The 18,391-nt window shown below is 43.8% G+C and overlaps 1 protein-coding gene and 1 long non-coding RNA gene across 6 annotated transcripts in view; one reads left to right on the plus strand and one right to left on the minus strand.

Moving 5' to 3' along the window:
- LOC124039854 (neuropilin-1a-like) overlaps positions 1-6,187 on the minus strand; it is a 127,516-nt gene extending 121,329 nt beyond the window's left edge. The window contains exons 1-3 of one of the 5 annotated variants that reach the window (XM_046356321.1): positions 5,232-6,187; positions 3,406-3,817; positions 1,039-1,213 (exon numbers count right to left, since the gene is read on the minus strand). In XM_046356321.1, coding sequence (XP_046212277.1) covers positions 1,039-1,213; positions 3,406-3,472 — 242 coding nt within the window. In that variant the 5' untranslated portion in view covers positions 3,473-3,817; positions 5,232-6,187. Of the gene's footprint in view, positions 1-1,038; positions 1,214-3,405; positions 4,637-5,231 lie in introns of those variants that run through there. The other 4 variants (XM_046356320.1, XM_046356322.1, XM_046356319.1 and 1 more) reach the window with 4 other exon arrangements.
- LOC124039855 lies at positions 3,430-13,060 on the plus strand. The gene is made up of 3 exons (XR_006839637.1): positions 3,430-3,842; positions 11,643-11,729; positions 11,819-13,060. It is a non-coding gene; the product is annotated as an uncharacterized LOC124039855 (long non-coding RNA).
- Positions 13,061-18,391: the final 5,331 nt, after the last annotated feature.

Below are 18,391 nucleotides of genomic sequence, written 5' to 3' on the forward strand. Positions count from 1 at the left end.
TCGCAGACTGCCCCTTTAAAGAGCAAATCAAGCGCTATATACCTACAGTTTCTTTTTTCACCACACTTTTTTTGTTGATTTCACTTTGAATTCAAATTTGTTGACAACTCAATCAAAATGTAAATCAAAACTATAGATGTTGAACTGACGTCTGTGCACAGTGGATAGAGATCATGATAAAACAGCACAATCTTTAGACCTACACTGTATTCTGTGAAAACACAAAGGGCGTAGCAGCGAGAGAAAGAGCTGAACTTGGGCGTAGTGCGTAGTGGGGATACAGTAACAGTATCCAGCCGTATTCACTCTGCGTGTTCTCTAGCTGCCCCTCCAGCATAAACAACGGCTCAGAAGGAACACACACGCACGTACACACACACACACACACACACACACACACACACACACACACACACACACACACACACACACACACACACACACACACACACACACACACACACACACACACACACACACACACACACACACACACACACACACACACACACACACACACAGGGAGCAGGGTGGAGGGTAAGGGCGCAGTTAAGGACAGAGGCAGCGCAAGAGCCAGTCAGCCCAGGCTAAGGCATTGCATGTCTTGCTTCACCTCAGGGCACCACTGACACAGGGAGGCAGCAGGTTCATCACATTACTGTGGAGCTCTGGTTTCATAGGCAGCTGCCAGGTTAACCGTTTAGCCCTAGTCTGGTTTAATACCTTACATCTTAAAAGTTAAACAGGGATTTGTAACTAACCCAGCAAGAAGGGTAAATGAGTTAAGACATCCACTAAAGTTTAGACAGCCACTAAATGGGATTACTTCCTCAATGATGTGAAACCATGATAACAGGAAAACTATTACAACATAGTAATACAATTACTCTCAAACAATGACCAGCAAAGACACTCCAATCCAATAATTTTTTTAATACTCATGTTGCCCAGTACTGCGCGCTCAAGAATTCCACGACCACTAGATGGCGGGCTTTCATGTACAATATGCAGGAGTGGAGTAGAGGGCAGCCAACTTACTTGCACTCTCTGTCCTCGAGATCAAAATGCGGGTTAAAGTTGATTAGAATTCTCTGATGAGGTCCAGGCGCTGTAATCACCCAAACGCATTTCTGAGATGGCAAATATGATGCCGGATAGCCAGGTGAAGTGAGGTAATTCGCATTCGTTATTCTGATGTTGTCCCCACACTTGTCTGCAAGAAAGAACGTGGAAAAAAATACAGTTAGCACTACACCCCAAAGCAACGCAGATAGCCTACAGAGTCAATAATGTTGGCAAGAGTATGTGTTATAAGCAATTATAGCCTAGGTGTTCTAAACTATAGGCTATATTATTGTAGAGATGGAGATGAGGGGGATCTGTTCAAAATCAAACTGGATTTGAGTTGATCTGAATGTCAAAACAATCATTATAAAAGTACATTCAGGATCATCACTTATAGGCCCACCCACGCCATACAAATATTTTCCTACATTGTCTAAAGATGTCTTAACTAGACCAATCGAATATGCTTTTGGCTAAGTTAGATAGGCTACATGCGTAAAGACGCACGGGTAAGGTACATCCTTTCTGACCATCAAAATGCTAACAATTAGGGAGCCTATTCCCCCCAAATCTGAGAAATTGAGAGTTTGGGACTGTGGTTCTATCTGCATTTTAGTACAAATGTTGTTATTGACATAGCCTTGTTCTGTTCAATGTTCTCTACCTATGTAGTACTATATGTACCCCAATTTGGATTGTTAAGTTACAAATAATACAATATAAACATGTCTCATTTCATTCAAGCTAATTCTCTCAGAATCACATTGTTTCTGATAGAACCTTTATAGTCCCAAACTCTCGAAATCTATTTTAAATGTATTAATTTGCTCAGATGAGGTAATACACTTTTTACAGGCTTGACGTTAAACTATACAGTTGTTCACAAACATTACCAAAAGTGTAATTCGTGTTATTATTCTTTTTTAGTGTTATTATCGATCACTATTGATGTTTTATGTTGGTGCATAACGGTTAGGATAAATATGTTAGTCACTTATAGCCCAAGTTAAGATTATAAATGTTCTTACTTTTACGCTTGAAAAATGTTTAAATCTGTGAAATGTCACTGACAGTAATTAGCTAGAACAACTCGTAATGACTAAGGGCCATATACCCTGACAAGGAGTAATTGATTAATGTAGAGGACTGAGAGTGGACGGGGAACGGATACTACACTGTGGCTATGCGGGGTTTGGCTGAGCTTCGATAGGAATGGCCGATGTGGTGCCATGTGACTTGTAGACAATATATCATATGGCAATAACGCCAAATAATTCAAAAGTATTATAAATCCGAGTACTTCCCAGATTATATGTGGCGAGCTACATTTATTTGTGGATTGGGGGTATGAAAACACAGGCTAAACATAGACACAGACTAAACTTTATTAACAAATGATTATCGCCTTATAAAACGTATTTTTCTTTTCATACAGACCACTTCTCCAAGCGCCGGAGAATAACGCGCCTTTCTTGTGTCTAGAGGCAAGCCACTTCAAGTAGCCCAAATTACCCTATCAGTTTATCTCAATTTATGTGTGCGCAGTCATGCGTTTGGATTATAACTACAATTTGCCGTGTAAAGTAGGCTACTTGAAATGAGTTTTGAATAGGATAGATGACAATGCGATGTTCAAGAGAATGGGAAATATAGCTAGTTCTTTCTTTGTCTTTCTTTAGTTTTTCTCGTAAATGAGTTTACTCATAGAAACGAAACAATTAGGCTAAGTGTCGCCTATATGCTACAGCAAGAAACAGCCTACTACTGTACCCACACTTTGACAGACTCTTAAATAGAGGAACCTGCACACTCAAATAATAAACCGGTGGCAATGACAGCACTGACCCGCGGGGAAAACTTGACAGGTGAATGCATGGAGGTTTTGAGACTCATGTGTCCTTAAAGGTCAAATGCAGCAGTTTTTGTCTCAATATCAAATAACAATTAAGTACCTTACAGTGATTGTCTTCAATTAAAAAGAAGTCCAATTTTGCTAGGACTGTCTGGGAGTGGTCTGAACGAGGAGGGGAAAACTGAAAACTGGATGTAATTGGCAGAGAGGTTTGGAACTCTATGTTTTATTTGTCTAATAACTAATTTACCACCTGATGATGTCACCAGGCATGTCAAAACTCCATCCTACCAAAACAGGCTGAAATTTCAGGCTGTCTTTTCAAACAGCTGTTAGACTACACTAAAATGGTAATTTTCACAATTTCAGAGAATTATTCCAACCTCATTGTGTGGATATATAAAACACAGCTAAATCATGTTTGTGGCTGCACTGGGCCTTTAACAACATCAGGATAAGTATCCCAGCATATAATAGTTGTCACTTACCATTTTTGAAAGCTTTAGCAACGAAGAAGATTTCCATTAAGAGGAACAGCACTAATCCACAATGCATCCTTGTTTTGTTATAAAAATATTCATAGGAAAAACAAAAAACGAACCTAAATAAAACTCCTCCTGAGGTTTTCAGGCCGTGTTAATCTTCCTTATTTTCAAGCTTGGGGCTGAAGGAAAACCAATAAAGCAGAAGTGTCTTGACTGAGGCAGTTGAAATGTGTCTGGATATGTCTCAGGTTGTCTGCTGCATCCTGTCATTCAGCTCCGGTTTCCTCTCTCCTCTTCCAGTTGAGTTCCTCTCTCAAACGCTGGCGTTGCCATTTCCTCCACACAAGTCATCGGAGCTAGCAAAGGAAGAAGTAAAAAGCCCAGGCACCAGCACCAACAACTCCCGTTTCAACTCCTTGGAAACGATGACAAGGCAAGAGGTAAACCGTCGGTGCTAAATGGAAATAAATATTGAAAGTAAGCGGCAGCAGTGATGATGATATTCGTTTCAAATGTGGGCAGATCATCAAATCAAGCTCGTGTTGTGGCCCTTCGCGCCCTGCTCATTCTCAAATCTGACAGGACACGAACTAGTAATACTAACATCTGGCGAAAGACATTGCCATAAAAGGGGCTTAAAGCGATGGATACACCCCCTAATTTGAGAACGCTTTTCCTCTTTTCAAATAGTGTGCTGCCTGCCTCAGCCTGACTGCTCGATCCGAAATCTCAGAGGGGTCTCTGATTGGTTTGATTACAAATGTGCAAAGCCCAACCTTTGGAAGCCACCTCTCTCTTTATTAGCGGAGGAGGTCTCGGCTCCTGCTCCGAGACTCACTAGACTCGCTCTCACTCGCAGATCACCAGCCAGACCTGAAAGTGTCAGCGTATAGGCGCGAGCGCTCTCTCTCTTTCACCATCCCTCCCCTAGGAGATGAACTGTCACAAAGTGTAAGATGCCACTAAACTCCCTAATCAACTATGCTAACAAACATCACGACTGGAGAACAATAACATAGACCACTGTCTGCCCTCGAAACTTGAATGTTTGTGTGCCAAACGACTTCTCTTAGAGCTACTATAGTAATTCGGAATAAATTGAGCTCCCTGTGAGAGAATAGCCTCAATTCTATTTTTGTATTCAATATCGAATTATCATGCTAAATAAGATATATTTATTTGAAATATTCATATATTTTAACATTGATCTATGTTTTACCCATTTGTGGGCTACTTAGATATACTACTTGTAAAAACATGTTGTATTTTATTTTGTGTTTTATTTGACCTTTATTTATCTAGGCAAGTCAGTTAATAAGAACACATTCTTATTTACAATGACAACCTACCGTTAAAGCATGGATCGTGATAGAGCAATCGTTAAAACGTCACGTTGAAACTTTAGGGAAACCCAATAGAAGTGCAGAGGATCAAGCAATTTGGCATTTCAAACTGTCTCTTCTTATGGCACAAAATAATGAATTATATTCAACATGGAATGCTGCGGGACAAGCTGCTATGCTCACATCTGGGATAAAATGGTATGCAACTTCTCTGACACGAATCCAAATGCGTCTAACATTCCTTACATGTGGAAATCTGAATTACAGAGTAATTCAACATTTAAAGCAATATTCTTATGGACACCACACAACTTGCATTCCTTGCGTGCTATGCTGTTTAGAGAGATAATACTTAAATTTAGTGTATTTTCAAAGCCATGTGAATGAAAGCTAAGAGCATTCTTCACTTAGTGCTCTCCATATAGCAAAATTGTTCAGCCTCTCCTGATTTAACCCAGCCACGTAAAGCAAGCAAACGGCAATCACCTGTGTCTCGTAGACTCACTCACAACCTCATATGTATCCGATATCGAAGCGAAGCAGCTTTCGGCAGGCTGGCAGTAAACCCCTCTCTTTCTCTCTATCAAATGCTGCGGACTTCTTTCCCAAATCGGTAAACATCAAAATCACCACAGGAAAGGACAGGTCTCACACAGGTGATGAGAGAGATAGTCAATTTCCAAGTATTTTACTCGTCAATCAATAGCTTTTAAGTTTGCAACCTTACGCTGGGGCCGGTCCGGGGCAGCCCTGTAGTGCAACTCCTCCGCTCCGCTCAAAGGCACGCAGCCGTTGCCGATATCTCCGAGACTCAACTCAGTGCATAGACAGCCACCTTTCCGCCGTCACAAGTGAGAGAAACGGGATTTGCGCTGACAATGAACAGCTCTGCGCCGGTAATAGACAGCCAGTCAAAATCACAGCATTGGAGAAGATATCTCCTGTATAGATCCTTGGTTGATTTTATGCATTGAATTGAATGTAGGCCGATTCCTTATTGCTGTATCTGTCCTGCGCGTCACGCACCACTCTTGTTTCTGACCGCTGTTTTCCGCTACTGTAGCGCTGCTGAGAACACAGGACTGGTTTGGAGTCTCCGGCGTCTCGAGACCCAGCTAGCCAGTCACACGCTCCTTTACCAGGAGGTTGCATCGGCAATCGAGTTGCAGATTAAACTGCCGTCGCAGTCTCCAGACTAGACTCTGTACATAGATCTGTGTCACAAAGTGGATTAGAGTAGGACACATCTGAACACACCCGCATCATTAGCACTGACATTACAACTGCCAATCATTTTACTCATTCTCATTCTCACTGACATTACAGGATATTAGTCTTCTGAAGCGCTCACGTTGAATGTGTTGAAATTCAAATGTTATTGTGACCGGCATCTTGAAGTGTCTAGTACTCTTGAGACCTGGGCTGGGGAGCGCGCGTAGGGCGCACTCAATCCTGTGTGTTTGGAACTTCCTATTGACCAAGAAGTAGGATAAACAAACCCTGTGTCGTGATTTGAATAATGTCTTGTGAAAATGAAACAAATGTGAGTTATTGATTGACATGACAATTTAAACGAGCTGAACACACGACGTTCCAAAGTACTTTGGAGATTGTTATTCATTAACATAAAGATTTAACTCCCATTGCTGTCATATTGAAATTAATCTCACCCAACGCATGAAAAAGAATTGCTGAAATATTGACTCAAATATTGCATTCTCAACACACCAGGGTGGCACCGAGGTTGCAGGGTCTGGGAGACAGAAAATGTGTCTTGGAGATGGCCTCCAACTGAGAGCTCACACGATAAGGTTAAACAGGTGGTATGGAGGCATCTTGGGGAATTCCCTAATGTCTATAAGACTTCTATATTTGCAAACAAGTGTATACTTAAGCAATGCGGGGGGGGGGCACTTAACTTTTTCCACATTTTGTTACATTACTGCCTTATTCTAAAATCGATGGGAAAAAATGTTCCTCATCAATCTACACACAATACCCCTTAATGACAAAGCGAAAACAGGTTTTTAGATTTTCTTTTGCAAATGGGAGAAACTTCCCGAATGCAGGTGTGCCAAGCTTGTCGTGTCATACCCAAGAAGACTCAAGGCTGTAATCGCTGCCAAAGGTGCTTCAACTGAGTAAGGGGTCTGAATATTTATGTAAATAAAATATTTCAGTTTTTATTTTTAATAAATTTGCAAAAACTTCGAAAAAATAGTGTTTTCTTTGTCATTATTGGGTATTGTGTCACATTCTGACCTTAGTTCTTTTGTTATGTCTTTGTTTTAGTATGGTCAGGGCGTGATTTGGGTGGGTTGTCTATGTTAGATTTTCTATGATTTGCTATTTCTGTGTTTGGCCTGGTATAGTTCTCAATCAGAGGCAGCTGTCAATCATTGTCCCTGATTGAGAACCATATTTAGGGAGCCTGTTTTCTATTGTGTTTCATGGGAGAATATTTTCTGTTCTGTGTTTTATTTCACTGTTCAGGACTGTTCGTTTGACGTTTTATTGTTTTTGTTTAAGTGTTCACTATTCGTTTTAAAAATCAAGATGAACATTTACCACGCTGCGCTTTGGTCCTCGCCTTCATATGACGACCGTTACAGAATCACCCACCACCAAAGGACCAAGCAGCGTGGTAACGGGCAGCAGCAACGATCTCCAGTCTCCTGGACATAGGACATAGGAGGAGATCCTGGATGGCAACGGACCCTGGGTACAGCCGGGAGAGTATCGCCGCCCCAAGGCAGAGCTGGAGACAGCGAAAGCCGAGAGGCGGTGATATGAGGAGGCAGCAGGGCAGCAGGGCAGCCCCAAACATTCCTTGGGGGGGGGGGTGGCACACGGGGAGTGTGGCTAAGTCAGGTAGGAGACCTGAGCCAACATCCCGTGCTTAACGTGTAGAGAGAGGGACCGGGCAGGCACCGTGTTATGCCGTGAGGCGCACGGTGTCCCCGGTGTGCAGGCATTGCCCGGTGCGATACATAGCAGCGCCTCGAATCGGCCGGGCTAGAGTGGGCATCGAGCCAGGTGCCATGAAGCCGGCTCAGCACATCTGGTCTCCAGTGCGTCTCCTTGGGCCGGGGTACATGGCACCAGCCTTACGCATGGTGTCCCCGGTTCGCCAGCACAGCCCAGTGCGGGCTATTCCACCTCGCCGCACTGGCCTGGCTACGGGCAGCATTCAACCAGGTAAGGTTGGGCAAGCTCGGTGCTCGAGAGCTCCAGTGCGCCCTCACGGTCCGGTCTATCCGGTGCCACCTCCACGCACCAGCCCTTCGGTGGCAGCCCCCTGCACCAGGCCATCTCTCCGTCTCCTCCCTACAGGTGCTCCCGTCTGTCCTGAGCTGACAGAGTCTCCCATCTGTCCTGAGCTGCAAGAGTCTCCCGTCTGTCCTGAGCTGCCAGAGCCGCCCGCCAGTCAGGTGCTGCCAGAGCCGCCGGTCAGTCAGGAGCTCCCAGAGGCACCGGTCAGTCAGGAGCTGCCAGAGCCGTCCGTTACTCCGGTGCTGCCGGAATCGCACTTCACTCCGGAGCTGCTGAAATCGCCCTTCACTCCGGAGCTGCCAGAGTCTCCCGCCTGTCCGGTGCTGCCGGAACCTCCCGTCCATTCGGGATCCGTGGCTAGGGTCCCCTGTCCGAGGTCGGCAGCGAGGGTCGCCGCTCTAAAGAGGCCACGGAGGCGGGCTAAGAGGCGGACAAGGACTATGGTGGAGTGGGGTCCACGTCCCGAATGGACGGGACACCCACCCAGACCCTCCCCTATAGGTTCAGGTTTTGCGGCCGGAGCCTGCACCTTTTTTTTTGGGGGGGGGGGGGGTACTGTCACGTTCTGGCCTTAGTTCTTTTGTTATGTCTTTGTTTTAGTATGGGCAGGGCGTGAGTTGGGTGGGTTGTCTATGTTAGTTTTTCTATTATTTGCTATTTCTGTGTTTGGCTTGGTATGGTTCTCAATCATAGGCAGCTGTCAATCGTTGTCCCTTTATTTCACTGTTCAGGACTGTTCGTTTGTCGCTTTATTATTTTTGCTTCAGTGTTCACTATTCGTATTAAAAATCAAGATGAACACTTACCACGCTGCGCTTTGGTCCTCTCCTTCATACGACAACCTTTACATATTGTGTGTAGATTGATGGGGGGGGGGGGGGGTATTGAATCCATTTTTGAATAAGGCTGTAATGTAACAAAATGTGGGAAAAGTAAAGGGGTCTGAATACTTTCCGAATGCACTGTATTTGGCCAATATATCATGGCTTAGAGCTGTTCTTATGTACGACTGCTGGCATGTATTCATCGATGCAAACATAAACCAGGCGTAACCCCCAAAAATGGACCAATATTTTTTTTTTACATCACATAATGTATCTTACATCTTTCTGTGTTTCATCATTTTCCTTCAATTAGCAAGTGGCTCAATCTACGTTGTCTCACAGGAGAAAGTATCCGAGTGAGCGAAACAGAGCCCTCTGTATCTCTACGTGTAGGCCATCTATCAGATGCTGTCAGGTCCAAATGAGTATGACATTGTTGCAGCCCGTAGCATTGAATGTGAGGGAAGCCAGCGAGCATTTGGCCTCCCTTGATAAAAAAAGTATAAAAAATGTGTCAATCAGCGTCTAGCTAAAAAACAGTGTCAAAGGAAGCCAGCTTGGATTTGGCGTCACTCCTATCAAATTATTTTGAGAGCATACATCTCGTTGTGTTTTTGTCCTCTGGTGGCTAGCTAGCCAGCTAGCTAAAACTGTCCCTTTCCTAAATTAACCATGGATAGAGATAGGTATTTGGACTTGTGGTTTTACTTAATTATCCGTACTGGCCAATAATTATAACGGCAATTCTGATCCAACCATTAAGTCATACATGGTTGTGTTCTTGGCCTGAGAGGATGGAAGTTCAAGATGTAGAAGGCTAATATTAACTAGCTAACGTTGCCCATGAATGGAAGTTATTCTAACCATCAAGCATTTTAGCCAGGTAGCCTAGGTCAACAAAAAATAAAAGCGTGTACTGAGTGATAGACCGTTTTGTCAACATGAAAGAGAGAAGGATGGCACGCACACACACACACACACACACACACACACACACACACACACACACACACACACACACACACACACACACACACACACACACACACACACACACACACACACACACACACACACACACACACATCAATGAACAGGTTACAGAGCGAACAGTGAAATTGTCACAATGCATAGCTTGGAATATGGGGCTTCCGCAGTGATTTTACCCACACATCACTACTGTGTACTACGCAATGCAGAATGCCTGGATACAGCCCTTAGCCATGGTATATTGGCCATAATGTTTTTTTAAAACAAGGTTGCCTTACTGCTATTACCAATGTAATTAGAACAGCAAAAATACATGTTTTGTCATACCCTTGGTACCACAGCTTTCAGCCAATCAGCATCCAGGGCTGTAACCACCCAGTTTATAATTATGAATGGAGTCTTGGGTCCTCATTCAATCAAACTCACAATGCAGAAAAAATGTATCTGATACAGTGAAAGTTATCAAAATCCAAAAGGATTTCATTTTTATTCTGCATATGATCAATTCATTGCATAAAACATTACAATTTTAATTTCTGGTCTTCACATCAGCCTGCTTAAGAATGTAGAATAATAGGCCTATGAGAGGACTGTATGGGCCTAAAAATGATGAACACCAATACCAATAAAAAATACTGAAGTTTATAGATACCACTCTTCTTCAAATAAATTGCTAATATTAAATGGAGTGTTTAAAAAAATATATGCCATAGCCCTATAAAGAAATGGAGCAAGATGAGACAATCACGGCACTAGCCAGGCTAATGGTAACTGTCTGTAGTCTTCCTAGAGAGAAAGGAATGGGCTGCTTTATTCCACTCACCACTGGTAATTCCCCCTTTTGCAGATAACACTCTATGTTAGAGAGGTATTGAGCCCCTCTATCAAAGCGCCACTAACTAGACTTGTGTGTCTTGTGGATAACAAGGCTTTGGAATAATGGGACGGGGTAATTTCACAAGGGCGGCTGCCTACTGCCATATCTGAAATGAGGGGGATTGTGGGGGAACAATGAGAGAGCCATTTAAAGGATTTGCTCCTTCATATCCCACAGTAATCTTTAATACATTCCTGGAATAATTAGCCAAAGCACAAAGACAGACATTATATTTTTTTGCTCAATCGTGAGCTGAGTTGACGGTCTGATTTCATTAGGGGAGCCTTGCCTTCTTCTTGCTTATTCTTCTTCCCCTGAAACAGAAGAGTCCTGCCCCATTGACCAAAACACATGTTCATTTATTCAATACAAACTCAGGGTGAAAGATTTCATTATTTATTTTCTAATCAATGGAAAATAGACTATACTCAGTCAGGGCTAATGTAGGCTACGTCCCAAAATGGCACCATATTCCCTATTTAGTGCACTACTTTTTTTTCAAAAGTAGTGGACTTTATAAGGAATAGGGTGACATTTGAAATTCAAACAAAATATGGCCACCCTTTCGAGGGCCCGCCATTTCAGTTCTCCAGTTACAGCTGCACACTAAAGGCAACATTTTCAGCTATGCCTCAAATTACTGGGTGTGTGGTGCCAGTCCTGATGTCATATCAAGTCTATGGTATGGCACACTGAGCCCATAAATTCACACTGGTTAATCCTGCTATATGAACAGTAATGTTACATCTGCGTCTACCATGCCCTCTACTGCTTATCCTTTGTCTCCCTGACCTGCCGCCTCTCTCTCTCTCTCTCTCTCTCTCTCTCTCTCTCTCTCTCTCTCTCTCTCTCTCTCTCTCTCTCTCTCTCTCTCTCTCTCTCTCTCTCTCTCTCTCTCTCTCTCTGTGTGTTCGATTGTGTGGGCGGAGACAGGTGTGCTGGAGTCAGAACAGCTGCAACCTATTCCATAATCAAGACGTCTACAAATACTCAGCTCTGCCACTTCTACTCTGCCAGATGGTAATCTCTGCTCAGTCAGTCTATGCTTCTAGCTGTTTGTTACTGTTAGATCCTGTTGTGTCTGACTCTGTTTTTCTCTCTGCTTACAGTTCCGCTGACTCTGGTCCCTGTCTCCAGATCCACGTCTCGTCATCCTGCTACTCTGTCCTGGATTCCCCACTCTACTACTCCCCTGGATTCCTCTGGACCTGCTTACCCTGTCCCAACACCTCTCGCCTCAGCCTCCACACCTGGTTCCCTGCAACCCACCCGAGCTTCCCCTGTCCTGCACTCCATCTTCCCCATGTGTTTCAATAACTACCTTGGTTACTTCATCCCAGTTTCCTTGCCTGAGTCTGCTCTTGGGTTCCCCTGTTCCACTCCGCGTAACCAGTAACTGCCGGAACCATGGCTTATGATAATATAGTCAATGCCATAGATAACCTTTATGAATTTGTATGGTAATATTCATATGAGATCTATTTCCTTTGTGAAAACGGGTGATATTTTCGAATGTATCGTTGTCAGACAGTCCCCTCTGTACTGTAGCTTTACCTCTTCTTTCAGCATTATTGTGAAGTCGTTCAATGCTGAACTTCTAGAAAATGTTCTGACTTTATATTTTCCGTCTGGGTCGGACAAAGCTTTCTCAGATGGCGTTGGCTCTTTCATAGTCTGTGACCTCAACTTTGGTTGCATCATGGGAACAAGGGAACATGGGAACTACCCTTGTATACTGAGTCCCATAGTGCCTCCATAAGATCCAGATTGGAAGTAATTGTAAGCAAAGACCTTTTCTGCCTCCAGGCAGTGTCAGAGAAAAGGCCTACATTGTCCAAGACTCCAGCCACCCAAGCCACCCAAGACCTCTCTCTGCTACCTCACTGCAAGCCGTACCAATGCACCAGGTCTATAACCAAGAGGACCCTGAACAGCTTCTACCCCCAAGCCATAAGACTGCTAAATAGCTAGCCATCGGACTAACTGTATTGACCCCATTTTGTACTTACTGTACTGAACAAAAAAAGTTAGTTACAGTTGATAAGGAAATCAGTCAATTCAAATAAATTCATTACGCCCTAATCCTTTTCACATGACTGGGCAGGGGCACAGTCAATCAGTTTTTACACACACGAGCTTAATCACAGACAGAAATACTCTGTTTCATTAGCTGTCTGAGTGGCTTGTTTCAAACGATCCTGCAGGTGAAGAATCCAGATGTGGAGGTCCTAGGCTGGTGTGGTTACACTTGGTCTGGGGTTGTCAGACCGGTTGAATGTACTGCCAAAGTTTCTAAAATGATGTTGAAGGCAGCTTATGGAAAGAATGAATGTTGAATTCTATGGCAACAGCTCTGGTGGACATTCCTGCAGTCAGCATGCCAATTGATGTCTCAAAACTTGAGACATCTGTAGCATTATGTTTGACACAACTGCACATTTTAGAGAGGCATTTTATTGTCCCCAGCACAAGGTGCACCTTTGTAATGATCATGATGCTTAATCAGCTTCTTGATAGCTTCTTGATCTGTCAGGTGGATGAATTATCTTGGCAAAGGAGAAATGTTCACTAACAGGAATGTAAACAGATTTGTGCACACAATTTGAGAGAAATATGCTTTTGTGCATATGGAAAATTTCTGGGATGTTTTATTTCAGCTCATGAAACATGGGACCAACACTTGACATGTTACATTTATATATTTGTTCAGTTTGACTCATCACATACTGCTACTGCTGCTATTTTTCTCTCTGCGTGGTTGGAAAGGGCCCTTTAAGTAAGCATTTCAACTGTTAGTGTACACCTGTTATTTGTGAAGCATGTGACAAATAACATTTGATTGGATTCTCCTCAGAGGCTCATTGCGCTGGGTGAAACTAAGTGTGAATGGAATTAGCAGAGGACTAAAACTCATAGGCAGGAACTTGGATGAGGAGCATTAGGAATAGGAAGAGATGGAGAAAATAAGAGTAAAAGACTAGAATGCCTTCATTAGAAGAAGAAACATTTACAATGACATTTAGTGAAGTGGAAAGGATGTAGGTATAAATATGCATAATGTTGACAGAAGAATATTGAAGAGTTTCTCAGGGTTAGAAAGATAAGAGAATGATGGATTCTTAATGATGAGGTAGTCTCCCTGTGTGTGCGTGTTTGTTCGTGTGTGTGTGGATGTACGTGTGCATGTGTGTGTGAGTGATAGCATGTGTATGTGTGTGGGTGTGTGTGTGACAGCATCACACTGTAATTGGGTCCGTGCCTGAACTTCCTTCACATTTAACTCACTCTAGTAGCACCCCAAATTCATATCATCACAGACAGAAATGTCCCAATGCTAGATGCCTAATCAAGCAAACCTTTCTTTGGAGACACGGAAGACTGAAAGACATCTTCATTGCTTAATTACATTTCCGAAGACATAATGAGACAACAATCTGGTGAATTCAGATTTCGGTGCATTTCTGGAGTTGTTTTTACTGAATCTTCCCTGACAGTTCAGATTCTAGGTTGAGAAGATAAAGTATTGTAATCAATGTTCCCTCTAAGCTGCGCGGGCACGCAGCTCCCCTCGACTGCCTGGCAGAAGAAATATCAGCCTACATTGAGAATCACGAGATTGAAGTTAACTCAACTTTAGTTAGTTAATACTAACTTTTCGCTCTACTGTGGGAATTGTGCTTGAATCAACGCAATATTAGCCACTTTCAATGTAACATACCGAAATAAAACAAATTATGCAAGATTTAGTTTGCGAAACAAACTGTGCAACATATTTTCTTGTAGGCAGAGCGCATTGGAGTAGGATTCAATTGCATCGACAGGCACGACTCTACAGACTGGTGCACCATAACCAGAGCTGCAGTAGGCCAATATGCAAATAGCAATTGCCATATGTGCGATTCACTTTGAACTGGACTGTGTTTACGGTCTCGAGTGGATGCGCTTGTTTTGAGATCAAGGCAAGAGCTGCATGTAGCCACCTGTGCACATTTGTTCATATCTTTGCCAGTTAGTGAGTTAATAGCCCAGTTATAGGTCATTTCTAGTCAACAATGGCAAAGTGGTGGTCGCTTCCGACAAGAGCAAAAAAGCTGTACATTTTTAGCCATCTTTGACAAGCGAATCAGGTAAATAGCTTTTTCACGTCTTAAAGGGGAAGTGTTGTATTTTGAGATGTTCTTGAATAAACTAAGTATCCATTAGGCAGAGGGTAGCATAATTTGACTGATTCTCTGTGATAATGGTATGGGAATAATAATTAATTGTTTTTGTAAAGTGGTTTCTTGCATCAAACAACACAAGAAAATGTTCAACCACCTTGTCTGAAAGACAAGTGGATAAACAGGTTAATGTCAAGCACTGCATGTTTAAAAAAAAGTGTAATGGAAGTTAGAACACCATTGAACACATTTGCTGCTACTGTAGGCTGAATGATATTTCCATGTTAAAATGTGATGGGATGCCTTTTTCTCCATTGTTGTTGATGGCAGGCCACTCTGGTAGGCCTACATTATGACCAAATAGCCACAGTCATCTACTTTGCCTCTGTTAAAACTGTCATTTACACAGTTAATTAATTTGCACTGGAAGTTGCAGAGAATTTTCACAATGTTCAAGTTTGTGCTCAGCAGACCTGGTATTTGCTCAGTGCCTCATTTTCTTTAAAGGAACATTGATTTTGATCCCTGACTGCAGAGAGAGAAAGACAGAGAGAAAGACAGAGAGAGAGAGAGAGAGAGAGAGAGAGAGAGAGAGAGAGAGAGAGAGAGAGAGAGAGAGAGAGAAACCCCAGAGAACAACCCAAAAGAGAGAGACAAAGAGAGACAGACAGATAGGGAGGGAGAGAGATTGAAACATAAGAGCACAGAGAAAGAAAGAAAGAAAGAAAGAAAGGAGAGAAACCCCAGAGAACAACCCAAAAGAGAGCGGTGTAAATGGGAGGGGAACTGTCAGAAAGGAGAAATGTTATATAGGTCAATGAAGAAGTGTGCTGCATGGTGAGATAATATTGCTGCTTCAGCTCAGCCTTCACTCTGTCTGGGAGGCTGATTTGATTTCCCCATGAATCCGTCTGACTTGAATTATGAGCGATCATCCCATTTAAAATCACCCCAGTGACCACCCTGGAAATCTGTCTTGAAAACTCACTGTCTCAGAACAGGAATCAATACACTGAGTGTACAGAATATTCAAACATCTGCTCTTTCCTTGACCTGGTGATTGCAAGTGAAAGCTATAATCCCTTATTGATGTAATTTGTTAAATCCACTTCAATCAGTATAGATGGAGGGGAGGAGACAGATTAAAGAAGGATTTTTAAACCTTGAGACAATTGAAACATGGATTGTGTATGTGACCAATTCAGTGGGTGAATGGGCAAGACAACATATTTAAGTGCCTTTGAACAAGGTATGGTAGTATTTACAATTTGTACTTATTGAACCTTTATTTAACTAGGCAAGTCAGTTAATAGTATTTACAATGACGGCCTACCCCGACCAAACCCTAACCCGGACGACACAGGTCCAATTGTGCGCCTCCCTATGGTACTCCCAATCACGACCGGTTGTGATACTGTCATGTTTTGTCATTGGTTATCATGTCTTGTCTCTGTGCTTCCCTTCTATTCGTTTCCCTCTGCTGGTCTTATTAGGTTCTTTCCCTCTTTCTATCCCTCTCTCCCCCTCCCTCTCTCCCTCTCTCGCTCTCTCTCTCTCTATCGTTCCGTTCCTGCTCCCAGCTGTTCCTCATTCTCCTAACTACCTCATTTACTCTTTTCACACCTGTCCCCTATTTTGCCCTCTGATTAGAGCCCCTATTTCTCCCTCTGTTTTCCTCTTCTGTCCTTGTCGGATCCTTGTATGATGTTCGCTGTTCTGTGTCCTTGTTTCGCCCTGTCGTGTTTTACCTTCTTCAGATGCTGCGTGTGAGCAGCTGTCAATGTCAGCTACGGCCGGTGCCATCCCGAAACGACCTGCAGTCTGTGGTCGAGTCTCCAGTCATTCCTCTCTACTGACGAGTGGATTTCAGTTTTCTTGTTTTGCTTTCACCTAGATAATATCCAGGATTATCACTTTTGTCTAAACTGGAATAAAGACTCTGTTTTCGTTAAGTCGCTTTTGGGTCCTCATTCACCTGTATAACAGAAGGATCCGACCAAGAATGGACCCAGCGACTACGGATTCTCGCAACACTGCCGTCGAGATCCAGGGAGCAATGCTCGGCAGACACGAGCAGGAATTGTCTGCTGCTCGTCATGCCGGTGAGACCCTGGCCGCTCAGGTTTCCGACCTCTCAGGACAGTTTCAGAGTCTTCGTCTCGTGCCACCAGCTACTTCCTGGTCTTCCGAGTCTCCGGAACCTAGGGTTAATAACCCACCATGTTACTCTGGGAAGCCCACTGAGTGCCGCTCCTTTCTCACCCAGTGTGATATTGTGTTCTCTCTCCAACCCAACACATACTCAAGAGAGAGAGCTCGGATTGCTTACGTCATTTCACTCCTTACTGGTCGGGCTCGGGAGTGGGGCACAGCTATCTGGGAGGCAAGGGCTGAGTGTTCTAACAATTATCTGAACTTTAAAGAGGAGATGATACGGGTTTTTGATCGTTCAGTTTTTGGTAAGGAGGCTTCTAGGGCCCTGGCTTCCCTATGTCAAGGTGATCGATCCATAACGGATTACTCTATAGAGTTTCGCACTCTTGCTGCCTCTAGTGACTGGAACGAGCCGGCGTTGCTCGCTCGTTTTCTGGAGGGACTCCACGCTGAGGTTAAAGATGAGATTCTCTCCCGGGAGGTTCCTTCCAGCGTGGACTCTTTGATTGCACTCGCCATCCGCATAGAACGACGGGTAGATCTTCGTCACCGAGCTCGTGGAAGAGAGCTCGCGTTAACGGTGTTCCCCCTCTCCGCATCTCAACCATCTCCTCCCTTCGGCTCAGAGACTGAGCCCATGCAGCTGGGAGGTATTCGCATCTCGACTAAGGAGAGGGAACGGAGGATCACCAACCGCCTTTGCCTCTATTGTGGTTCTGCTGGACATTTTGTCATTTCATGTCCAGTAAAAGCCAGAGCTCATCAGTAAGCGGAGGGCTACTGGTGAGCGCTACTACTCAGGTCTCTCCATCAAGATCCTGTACTACCTTGTCGGTCCATCTACGCTGGACCGGTTCGGCTGCTTCCTGCAGTGCCTTGATAGACTCTGGGGCTGAGGGTTGTTTTATGGACGAAGCATGGGCTCGGAAACATGACATTCCTCTCAGACAGTTAGGGAAGCCCACGCCCATGTTCGCCTTAGATGGTAGTCTTCTCCCCAGTATCAGATGTGAGACACTACCTTTAACCCTCACAGTATCTGGTAACCACCGTGAGACCATTTCCTTTTTGATTTTTCGTTCACCTTTTACACCTGTTGTTTTGGGTCACCCCTGGCTAGTATGTCATAATCCTTCTATTAATTGGTCTAGTAATTCTATCCTATCCTGGAACGTTTCTTGTCATGTGAAGTGTTTAATGTCTGCTATCCCTCCTGTTTCTTCTGTCCCCTCTTCTCAGGAGGAACCTGGTGATTTGACAGGAGTGCCGGAGGAATATCATGATCTGCGTACGGTCTTCAGTCGGTCCAGAGCCAACTCCCTTCCTCCTCACCGGTCGTATGATTGTTGTATTGATCTCCTTCCGGGG

The sequence above is a fragment of the Oncorhynchus gorbuscha genome, linkage group LG07 (assembly GCF_021184085.1).
Source record: "Oncorhynchus gorbuscha isolate QuinsamMale2020 ecotype Even-year linkage group LG07, OgorEven_v1.0, whole genome shotgun sequence".
Taxonomy (NCBI): Eukaryota; Metazoa; Chordata; class Actinopteri; order Salmoniformes; family Salmonidae; genus Oncorhynchus; species Oncorhynchus gorbuscha.